Here is a 12,614-nt window from a genome sequence, read left to right on the forward strand (position 1 = left end):
ACAACTGATGTTCTTAAACCCTGCTGACTGCCATTGGCGATTGCCAAATAACGTATGACCAGATGTAATAAAATGGATCTTATAATAATTTATTACCAAACAGTAAACAATAAACTTGCGGAAAAGATAGTATACCGCAAACACGAGGTGCAAAAATGTGTACACCATATCCGGATTTCGACAATTAATGTCTCTTCAGTGAAGTTAGGAATCGAAACGGTATTTGGAAGGCCATATAATTTACCTCAATTTATGATAGACTCTTGAATTTTGAAAGAGTCGAAATATGATGAACGGATCATATAAACCCGAAGGCAAATATAATACAAGCCCAAACGAAAAAATATAAACAAGTCTAAATTGAAAACAACGTTCAAACCTGTGATTGCGTTGGATAAAAACCGCAATTTTTATACGTGTGTTTTTATATATATTACATTCCATTCTCTGTCTTGCGTTGATTGTTGTTTGCATAACATTCAGTATTAATATATTGCATCTATATTCAGGAAGCAGAAAATTAACAACTGGGAAAGAAAAGCATGATTTCTTATTTATTCATCGCTGCTATTACCATCGATAATCTAAGTTGGAGAATTACTGTTCCAGAGGTTCACGGGTTTACCGTGAGTGGCTTACTGTGTCAGAGATTAGTATCCTCTCAGTGTACACAAGTTAATAAAAATAAACAAGAAACATATAGATAGGTTCGCAATTTTTATTGCAAAAATAACAATGTACAGATCACTCATAAATATATCACTCAGACAAACTCATGTCAATTGAACCGTATGAAAGACTTTGCTTCAAAATATATATTTGTGTTGTTTTGCGAAATTCTGTTCACTTAAAAGAATTAGTTGTTTCTCTATATGATCAGAATTTTGCATCTTTAACAACATCACCAATATACCCGTTGAACATGAGACAGATACGAACAATGACTCAATATTTTACTTTCACCAGTCTGAATCAACTACTCTCACCAATACATAATTGTGTTACACACACATAAATCTCACACATAATTAATAAACGTTCAGACATATGATTGCACTTTTAATGGATAAGATTCTTAAACTCCCATGAAAAAGGAAGACAACAAATCCTCCTTGTCAACTATTTAGCAAAGAAAAAATAACAATCCACTTCCATCTTGCAGTTGCTTTTAAAAAGTGTGAAAAATTATAAATATTGAAAACAGGTATCCAACCTCCACCATCCAACAGTGCAAAATCTGCTTTAGTGAATCTATTATTTTGTTAACATTAAACCTTCCAGGTCAAATATAATATAAATTGGAGGTTAAACTAGTACATATATTTGCATTAAAGCGTGCAATAATAAATAAAACAATTTGGCAAGGCGAATCTGCAACAATGGATGGGTGTTGTTTTGTCAAACTTGTCTTCTAATACTAATCATATATATGTTTCTTCTTGATCAAACTATAGCAATAAGTTCTCTCTTAAAATCTTAAGGCATTCCTATTTTAACATAGCAGTTTTCATTCATTGCACATGGAAATTCAATCTACCCATTTACTGAGATCATTAATGTTCATTCTTGTATCACAGACAGCAAATATTTTGTAATACAACATACTATTTTGTTTTTATATTACATCTACTCAAGATATAATCATATAAAAGCACAAATAATGAACAATGAATTTGATGACAGCACCTATTACATCTTCCACTTAAGCACTTCCGGTTACATTTTCGGTACTCTTTGTGTGTTTTAAATAAATAACATGAAATCAAGAAAAATAAATAATGAATGAGCATGTTGTCTCTTTGGTATGACTAGGAATTAATGTATGAATGGCCTCATACACCAGTTTACATCACAACACAACTTTTCGCTGCCTCTTTTCGCAGATGCATTTTAGCCTCTCCCATTCCACTGAATCTTTTACGTCTTATGAAAGATCTCTGGCGACGTAAACTAGGACTTTCTGCTGATGTTTTATTTCCGGCAGATGACAATGCTGCTACTTCTATAACGTCACTAACACTTCGCTGAGAAGTCTTTGAAGAAATTTCAGAATACACTAAAGCACCTATATGCTTTGCTGTTTTCAGACCCTAAAATAAAAAAGATATATTGTTTGTTAATTATAAAGTTGGATGATTTTAAACAAAATATATAAACAAGATGTGCTAGTATCCAGCCATCATTACAAAAAACACGTCAAATTACGCAAATTTGCCATGGAAAGGAAATATTTATATTTTAATAAATCAGACAACAAAACTTTACAATGAAATGTGATAAATTGGAAAAAGAGATTTTTAAACAGTTTAAGAACAACTAGATAAATGAATTACCTGATCATAATTAACTATCTTTGATCCTTCCTCTTGTTTTGGTATGTCTGGACGAATATCTGTTTTACAACCCACCAATATAACAGGTTGTTTCGGACAATGTTCTCGTACTTCGATTATCCACTGAAATCAGAAAACACTTCAATAAGCACAGGCTTAAAATTAAAAATTTGATGAAAAGTTTTAGCTAAATTCCAAAAATGCCACATCTTAAATTCCCACAACTCGTCCATTCAAACTCTAGCAGAATGGTCTATCTGGGAGAATTCAAAAGTGTACTTTCTATGTCTATTATGAAGGCAACAATGCTTTTTGTATTCCTGTCTAGTTCAACATTTTAATGCAAATTCTTTTTATTAAGTATGATATGCTTTAGTCACTATACCATAAAGTTGAACATTGTATAACTATTTACCTTTGAGACAACGTTTGCCATGGATTCTGGGTCTCCAACAGAAAAACATATTATAACTAAATCTGCATCACTATACGACAACGGTCTCACTCTATTGTATCCGGCATCTCCTGCAAAATAATAATAATAATAACGTTAAAATGCTTCTGGGAGTACTTGAAACTGAGATCAACTGGAATATAATACAATCAAATTATATATCAGTATGCAAACCCTGTGTTGAAGACAATGGTCGTAAGTAAGAAGTCGGAAGCTCTAGCACTAAGAACTCCATAAATCGGACAAGGTTCAAGCCCTCCTACCGTTCTGAAAAAATGTTACAAGGAATATTGATATTTCAAGACAAATTGACGATAGCTGAGGCTACAAGTATATATTATTGCTGATGTAAATTTATGTAAGCAGATCGCAATTTATCTGTTTATTGGGGCAGAAAATTAGCTGTAGTTACTGGGTGTAACCGTTATCGTCTGAGTAGGTAAAAATATCATTATCAGCTGAACATCATAAATATCCTGAAGGAAAGCACCTGTTTCTGTCTGACAGAAAACCTATTATACAACCTGTCGGATTTACGAGGTCAAAATCATGGAAGTTCATTTGAAGGATATAAAGGTGATTTTTTTTCATTCACCTTGCTCAATATTTTGTATGTCCAAAAAATATAATACATTTTAAAATTCTGTAAGATTTTAATCCGAGGAGTAATAGAAGAGAAGACAGTCGTTCACTTGAATGCAAGCTACTTTTTCCGGGGTTTGAATCTCAAGCAATGGCATATTTGAGTTTAACACAAATGAAACATTCTACAAAATAAGTTGTGCGCTGGCCGTCTCGTGAGATAAACCTTTGATCTCCCGGAAGTTCTCGACACGAGTCTGAAACCCAATAGTATTATCTGTATAGTTAATCTTGTACATGTTTTGTAAATATCCAGTCAATGGATGTTTCCGTCGACAAACTATCTGTAAAGCCCACCCTTATACAATTATGCTCTTCTATAGTTCATGTAACTTTCTACCTTTATCTTTGATCTGATCACGTATTGTTTGCAATAAATATGAAAAAAGACTATATTATTTATATACAGGTACGTTCAATGTTCTTCAAAATTTTTATCATTTTCAAACCTTTTTAAAAAGCTCGTGGACTTTATCTTACACCAATCGCTTTCGTACTGTTATGTACAAAGCCAAACCGGAGGACAAACGGTTTTAAGAGTTTAAGGATTGTCAGATTTTTTTAACATACCACAGGGATTTGCTGTGATCTGAATGACCTGGTTTGAAATAAACCAGATTAGCATATTTGTTGGATTAACCTAATAGGATTATACAGGTATACTTTACATAGTTGTGTCCTACGCAAATTTGCCATGGAAAGCAAATGTGTTTGGACCTTTATAGGCAGTCATCTTCTTAAAAAACTGATCTAATTTTAGCATGTGTTTAGGCTCTACACATGGCTATTTTTGATTTCTACTTTATTCATATATTTAAAAAAAATCAAAGTACCTGAATGGGACGCACAAAAATCTTATTCCATAATACATTTGTAATTCTGCGTATAAACCTTCCTGTTTATATTTTTTGTACGCCGAAAACTACTAATCATCCCATATTCTGTTTTGTTTGCATGTGTAGTTTAATTCTATACTCTGTAGATTTTACATAAAGGATGGAAGTTTTTAAGGCGTTACAGTTAACAACACTGTGATTTTTATATACAGAAAATAAAACCACAAGTTTTATGAGATATATTATCAATCGTCTGTTTAAGGGGTGGAATGCGGATAGGTTTCAACATGACAAATATTTATTTAACATTGTATGTAGTGGGAGTGAGTAAATAGCTGTATTAAATTTCATTAAGAAATCAAGCATTTTGTGTTTTACGAGTTCACATAGCAGACGATAACGATTAAAGGTATTGCTGAAATACGAAGAGCTCGTCTGCTGGTAAATTATCGTGTGAAAGGATATTTTAAATTTAACAGTCTAGTAATACATGTAATAGATACATGCCGATATTAAAATACAAAACATCTAAAATATTAATACTCTGTCATTAACTGGAATGAAATTGACAAGTTCTAAGGACTAGACGGTCTTCAACGCCTACGCTAAACAAAATGTCGACCTCTAACTCGTCTTGAGTCCAGAAAAGTTGTGAATAATTTTACACAGACTACCAACAAATATCAGCAACACAAAAATTCTTTTAGAGACCAAAACAAATTGGGAAAGGCACGTTAACACATGGTAGGGGTTAACTATTTTTGATTATTCAATCATTCCTTTTTTTTTACCTCGATCTGCGAAACAACCCAGTCCAGAATAAGCATTATAATGACGCTTTCATATTGGTATCGCCGAAATACCAAATAGTACAGTTTCAATGATTACGCAATGTAACAGACACAAAATACAACTAAAGCAATACTAAATAGTACCGTAACAATGAATACGCAATGTAACAGACAGAAAATACAACTAAAGCAATACTAAAAAGTACACAAAATGTAACAGAAAGCAATATCTTTTAGCACGGAGATCATGCCTTCTTTCACTTGAAGTTTAGTTGTCGCTTCGCAATTAACTTGATACAATGTATCAATCATTGTCTTCTAGTCATGTGTTCTCTGTTGCACTTCTCTATTGAGTGCAGCACTAACTTCTCGTAATATCACATAGTTAAACAGTACTGGAACTAAGGATGGGAAATTGGTTTTTATTATTGATAGGCATATTTGAAGTACGGATTCACAGTGCATATTGTTCTGCACTATATTTTTGTCATTAACTATACTTCCACTTAATTTGAACTTTGGTAGATAGTTGTCTCATTGGCAATCATACCACATCTTATTTTTGTATGGAATGGCGACCTGTCAAGCAGGCAGGGATTCAGAAAATTTCAAAAGGTACGATGGTTCTGGAGGTTCTGCAAGTAAAAGAGGATTGTTCCTACTTAATTTTCATCGATTTTTACATCATTATAAAATCAAATTCCGGAGAAAGGGAGGATCCAACCCTCCTGTACATCCTTTTTTATATTCACAAATGCTTGTTATAAAATCCATTAGGGACAGACAATGGACGACATTTAGTTATAATTAGGACATACGAAGATGCATGATTACTATTTTGTCTATTCTATAATGCCAAATTAACACAATTATCTTCTAGATAACAGTAATTTCGTATCAAATATGAAGTAATTGATGGATACTCAAGTAGAACTATATGACTAATGTTAGGAGAGATCAAAGTCGTTAATAGTTAATGGGTCGAGTATCATCAAAGTGGTACTTATAAATCAGAAACATATGTAATAGTTGTGTAATGGGAAGGATAGGCTAAGAATACCACTACGTTCTGCTCAAAATTCTTTTCGAATTCCATCGCTTGTCGTTGTAGTAAAGTGGGTAACCTTGATAGAGGAATTGTAATCAAATGTCTGGCAGACAAGCACACCGACTGGCATGAATCATGGTGGTATTCAAATAAAAAAATACATGCTTACGAAAAAAATTCTCAATATAGTACGAATTGTTGTTTTTGTACCGCTTTAAATTTTTTTTTTACAAAATTCAGACTTGTATGTTCTCAGCCTGTGATACTGCTTGTGTTATATTCATAGCAATAATGATAAATTAAATCACATGGGTTTCGGCACATGAAATGACGTATGGATGTATTAATATCTTATCTTTACTTTCTACAATAATGAAAAAACTTACCCGACGTATCCCATATTGACATGTGTATCTTGTATGTGTCTGATACATGATAAGTTGATGTGTAGGTATCAAAACCAGTTGCTGTATATGTCTGAAAGGTAGAAAAAAGTAGTTTAGCATGTGGTCATTGATTAATTCTTTAATCACATGATATAATGAATGAGCATCAAGAAGATAGCAATTAAATGACAATAGAAGGATGCACTCTTCAGTGTGGATGTGCGCAAATTTTCAGATAATCTTTAGATTTACACAGCTTAAAATAAAGGTCGGTAATACTGCAAAAGACAAAGGCACATGATCAAGGGCTACAAAGTAGCACACACTTGACAAAGTACAGACACCTTTAGCATTTAAAAACAACAGACATAGGAACCCAAACAGACAAAGAATTGAACCCGACAATGCAAGGCTTCTGAATCTTCAACTTTTATCTTTTATTTCTTATTTCTTTCGAATAAATTGTTTACAAAACAAATATTTCCCACAATATTTGGAAAGGATCAAGCCATCAGGGCTTATGAAACATGTCAGAGGTATGCCGAACTGAGGATTGATTGTTGGCACATGTTAAATATTCTTACAACCTGCACAAATTATATTGATATTGCAGACATAATCAAGATAATGTACCGCCGTATCATCAGATAAACATCAATCTTTACCTTCTCCAAAGAATAGCAAACGTTATAATCAAAATACCGTAAATAGTTATTTCTACCACTGGATACCTCTGGAGGGCAAGTGTTGCATTTCAAATCACCTTTGCTTTTGTCTATGAAACGCTGTATTATTTCTTAACCATACTGTTAAAAAAGGCGACAAACGAGTTAATTATCAAACCATGGCAACACCTACTAGTACATGTAGATAATACGTTTCATTGTCATTCTTTTTTATGCCACCATCGGGGGCATTAAATGTTGCCCTTGATCGTCCGTCCTTCCGTCTTTCCGTCCGTCCCATTTTCGTTTCTGCACTCTAACTTTAGTTTGCCTCATGCAAATTATGAAACTCATACACAATGCTAAGAACCAAAACTTTCAGAGAGTTCGAATTTGGGCAGTGAGTCGCTTACCGTTCTAGAGTTATGCCCCTTTTTAACTTGGAAAATTGCAAAGCTTGAGCAGGGACATTCGTGTCATCAGACAATTTATCTTTTATTCAATATGAGGGTTGCTGTGTCTCCTCATCTTCAGCGATTAATAAACCGTCACCTACACAATCAAGATCGACAGCAAAATTGTTGGTTGTACAAAATGACTTCATTTCCGATAAAGGTTGCTTAAAAATTTCTTCATTAGACGTTTTTGGAATCGCATACTTTGTAAAATCTCGTAACACAATTTACGACTCATTTCTTGTCGGAAATTCGTGGATTTCGTGTAATATTTTCTCGAACAAATTTATTAGGACTCAGAGGCACAACATTGTGATGTTTGGGACATCAATCAAAATGATAACGAATAGATTACAGAAAAGAATGTTCAAGTGCAATCGTTTATTTATTCTCAGTTGATGAAGTAAGAATTACAAATGCCTGTATATTTTAAGTGGCATTCTGACAAAACATTTATTCTGAGATTACAAAACACTTTTCTTATCAATTGTATAGATAGCTATTGTCGGTCATGTTAAGCATGTTATGGAAACTTTATCATAAAACCAGAACAATCTGGTTGTATTCATCGAACCAGTTACTGCCGGGAGTAATCGGGGTCACTTTCGGAAAAAAAATACAGGCACTTTTAGAACTTTTCTGGTGTATATTATTTTTTTTCTATTCATTTGTGGATCGGACTACCGAACAGCTAATACGTTTTCGATCTGTATTAATATCAAAATATGTGGGAAAAAAATTCATACTAAATTACTGAAGTGTGTTAAAAATCCATTCCCGTGACGGTGTATCAATGAAAATCATTATGTGATACATAAAGGGAATACCAATAAATTACTTTTATAAAATCTATGATATAAATTAGATGTGGTTTTTCGGGATAGGCCGAATAGTGTGGTTTTCGTGAAATCTGATCTCTGCTGAAATAATTTTAGGTGTGAAATCATGCGGTTTAAGCGGCGAGTCGGAGAGTTTATACTCCTTGTACTAATTATATCGAAAGAAGAATTTTCGGGGTTTTTTTTTAATTCCATTCACCAATATCGTTTAATGCCAAACTAATACTGACCCAAAACGCACCTACAAAACATGTATATAGTATTATTTTCAAATTTGGAACCTTTCCATTATCTTTAGTTCTCCGGAATTTGACAAGAGTTTACATGTACAAAATGCATGCCAAAATCAGCTGATCGGTCATTCATAAAACAAGTTCGAATAAATGTTAAGAAAAGAGTAACTGATCCGCTCAGTGATTTTTTTTCTCCATTGATTTTTTTTATAGTCTAATGAATACCCAACTCCGCTCTTTATCATGTCGAAATCATACTGGTAATCATTCTACCATTATATTAAATATAATTTTTTTAAGATTTTACTCCAGTCAATTAAACATTTCAAACTTGAAAAGTAATGCTACTTCTGAGAAAAAAGGTCGTTTTAAATATCTGAACTGTATAAGAATGCCATTTCTGTATCAAATGCGTTGTACAAGCGTGGTATAATTAACGTTACAATGAAACAAATCATTTGGGTATTCGTATAAGGGTACTAACATGAGAATGAGAGAAGGAAGCGGAAGGCTTCATCATATCAATCTATTTACTTGTGTATATTTATTTTGTAGATAACAGTTAATTGGAAACACGATAAAACAAACTTTCTCTGAATGTGGAACGAAGTTGTATATATAATGACAATTAACCATGTAGTGAATCAATTTTACATGCATTTGATGTTAACCTACAAAAGACCGTGAAGGATGGTTATCCTGTTAAATATTTGAAATTCAAATGTATAAGTTTCATACAAATACAGTAGCCCTAATATATGCAATACATTTGTAAGTATAATCCACTTCAATTATACTAATAGGACGTTTCCATAGCTTTTCATCTGAATTTGCATTGCGTGTGAACGAAATTTGTGAGGGTAAACATTATTTTGTTAGTTAGACCAAACTTTATCAAGAAATCTGCTTAACGCACAAAGTTAGCGCCTTTTTATAACCGGTGCCAAAAGCAGAGGTGGGAGGTTTCAATAAAAGATATAGATTCAGCATTGCTTAATTTATGCAATCCTAAGAAATGTAGGATCATTATCAGATTTTACCTGTTCGTATTTTTGACACTTAAATACTCGACGTGCTACTTGTCAATTTTGTGAATGTAATATTGTGAATAGATATTGAAGGTTTAATCTATTATTATCTAAATTTATCCTATAGATGACATCCCCTACCAAGCACTGTCCGAATTTGGGTCAATTTCAGCGATCTTATATTTAATTTAAATGGAATCAAATGACATTAAATCGAAGACAAATGCTGCGATAACAAACTAATTTAACACTTTTTCTTTTCTTTTTCTTGTGGCATTATAATTTATGTTGTATCTTAAGTTGTAAAATATTATGCAAAACTATAATAAAGTAATGCCAAAGTGATTTATATAATAATATTATATAAACATATTTATTTATGTCGAAAAATTTGATTATTATATAATTCCATTGATTACGATGAGCCAAATTAGCCTATGCGATAAATGGAAATTCTATTATTTAAACCTTCGATGCAAAGTAAGTGCTTTCCTACATGTATGTTGAATATTCTACACGAGCAAAATAAGAATTAGCGCTCATTGTCTAGGTCAAGAAAGAAAATTGAGGATTCAGAGATCATATGCAAGTTTTAGTGAAAATATACAATACACAAAGAAATAATGTCTCTGGTATGATCTGCGAAACCGAGTGAAAAGTTTTATGAGCAACCCCACTATATCATTAATTGTCGTTATAGAAGAGATAACAGAGTTAGTCCAAATTTGACAGACTTCCATTAAGTGATTCCAAATTGATAAATTGTTAATTTACAGACTTAAACCCATCGAATATTCATTTAATTTTCTAAGTTCAAGCGGTCCTGTTAGATAAATATAAGCAATGGGACATAGTGGTCAATATACTAAGTATAATTCCGTCTACACAAAAATCCTCCTGCCCACCTCTCCTCTAAAGGATACCAACTAGCCGTCCCTTGTAAGATGTGTGGGATACGTCAATCATTGAAGACAGTGGGATACGTCAATAAGACAGCGGGACACGTCAAAAAGACAGCGGGATACGTCAATAGGACAGAAACCCAATGACACAAAACATTTACATCTCGAGGGGCTCAACATACGGTCTTCAGACATTTCTCTTTACTTACAAAATAGTAAACTCGAATAATTCAACCCCTCAGTCAAATTCTATCAGTGAGCGCTACATAAAGACTGGGTTATTCGGCTTAAATTGGCGAGTCGGCAAATTTGATCCTAGACATTATATCTCGGGATCTCGCATTCCATCTGTCACCCTTGACATATCAAATATAGAGCAGACGATATTCTGTCGGTCATAAAACAATGATTACATTATCACCTGTTGTGGGGATTTACTGTAGTTTAAGTATACATCTGATGTAACGTTTTGACATTTATTATGCTCAGGTAAATGATCAGGTGTGTTATCAGCATACCTGTGGCTCATTCATTTAAATCATATCAGTCTAAAAAATCTCTACTGCCCAAAATATCAAATATTTTCTTTTGAAAAGCTTAAGAAACCGAGAGAAACTTGGGTCTCTTTCTTTTTTCCTATTTATCAAAAATACGTTTCTTTTATAACTTTACTGTATAAAACAATATAAAAACAAGCAACGATGTCGACTGAATTAAGGAATGTTAATTAAAAAAAAATACATGTAAGAGTGTTAACAATGATTCATATGTGATGGCGCGGATCGTGTAACTTTTAAAGGAAACATTTTCGAGGTTCCTCCTTGAAAAAGAGTTCCAGTCAAATTTTTGTCGTTTTCAAAAGCTTTCACGTGATTTTAAACAAAATTTCCGAAGAAAAGGTCTAGCTAGAACTAAATATATAGGTCTATTTAAGGATTTGTGTAGTAACTATACAAATCCTTGGCCTATCAGAGACATACATGTCCCAAATGAAATAAATTCTTAAAGCTAATTAATTCTCGTCGAAGTTTAATTTACTGTCATTTATTTGCCACTTGGTTACTATTTCAAAGCATGTAATGCAATCAAGTTAGCAAAGCAAGACAAACGCTTACCTCTGAAAAGAGTCCCTTCACATATCTATTGATCATAGAAGTTTTGCCACACCCACAATCTCCGACCACCACTAATTTAGATTTTACAGTTGTCACCTCTGGTTCTTCGTTCCTCTGTCCCATGATATCATTTGAATCTATTTGTTCACAATTATAATATGTTTTTCTTTCATAAATTAATAACTTTTAACACATGTGAATTTAAATGAATTTCTCTACTTTCCTTGTTAAAAGAATCGTCCAGCAACACAGATAGGGTGTAAGAAACTTAATTAATGCTAGAAAAATTCCGAGTCATGAGTTATAGATTAGTCTTTCACGAAAATCGACTATTTCTTTCCGTTTCCGTCGCTTTCACAACACTACAGACATTGCTTGCATGCTTTCTCACGAGTCATTCATAAACATAGATATTCAATGGAGCATATCGCGCATGTGTAGTACATATTACATATCCAGCCAACCAGAGCATCCAAAAATATGACGTTGCTGTCTCCACCTGAAAGTTTGAGAGGTTTGAAACGGGATATTCAGTGAAAATTAAAACATTGTTTCAACTTTAAACTGCATCATCTTTTTGAAAACTCATCTACCCTTGTTTTTAAATGTATACAGTGTGAACTATTAATTCTTAAAAATCAACAGCTCCTGTATTTGTTTTTAACGTATGGTATTCCCTACTTTTGGACATAATATATTGACATTTTGTCAGTATACTATTCCCAGCTTAAAGGTAAATAATTCATATCCGGTGTTCATTCATGTAATGAATTGGTTCAATACAGGTGTGTCAAATCGGATAGTAAAATAAACAATCAAAAATAATCATAACTTAAGGCCACTGACCTAAATTATGTAAACTTGAATAAGATATAACAAGGATTTGT

General features: G+C 32.9%; 1 protein-coding gene across 1 annotated transcript; it reads right to left on the reverse strand.

Moving 5' to 3' along the window:
• Nucleotides 1-704: 704 nt before the first annotated feature.
• LOC127730592 (rho-related GTP-binding protein RhoE-like) lies at nt 705-12,154 on the reverse strand. Its single transcript, XM_052239055.1, has 5 exons — nt 11,728-12,154; nt 6,491-6,581; nt 2,749-2,858; nt 2,334-2,456; nt 705-2,090 (listed from the first exon to the last, which is right to left on the reverse strand). The coding sequence occupies exons 1-5, from the start codon at nt 11,848-11,850 to the stop codon at nt 1,845-1,847; spliced, it is 693 nt and encodes a 230-aa protein (XP_052095015.1). The 5' UTR covers nt 11,851-12,154; the 3' UTR covers nt 705-1,844.
• Nucleotides 12,155-12,614: the final 460 nt, after the last annotated feature.

This window comes from Mytilus californianus, unplaced genomic scaffold (assembly GCF_021869535.1).
Source record: "Mytilus californianus isolate M0D057914Y unplaced genomic scaffold, xbMytCali1.0.p SCAF_2, whole genome shotgun sequence".
Taxonomy (NCBI): Eukaryota; Metazoa; Mollusca; class Bivalvia; order Mytilida; family Mytilidae; genus Mytilus; species Mytilus californianus.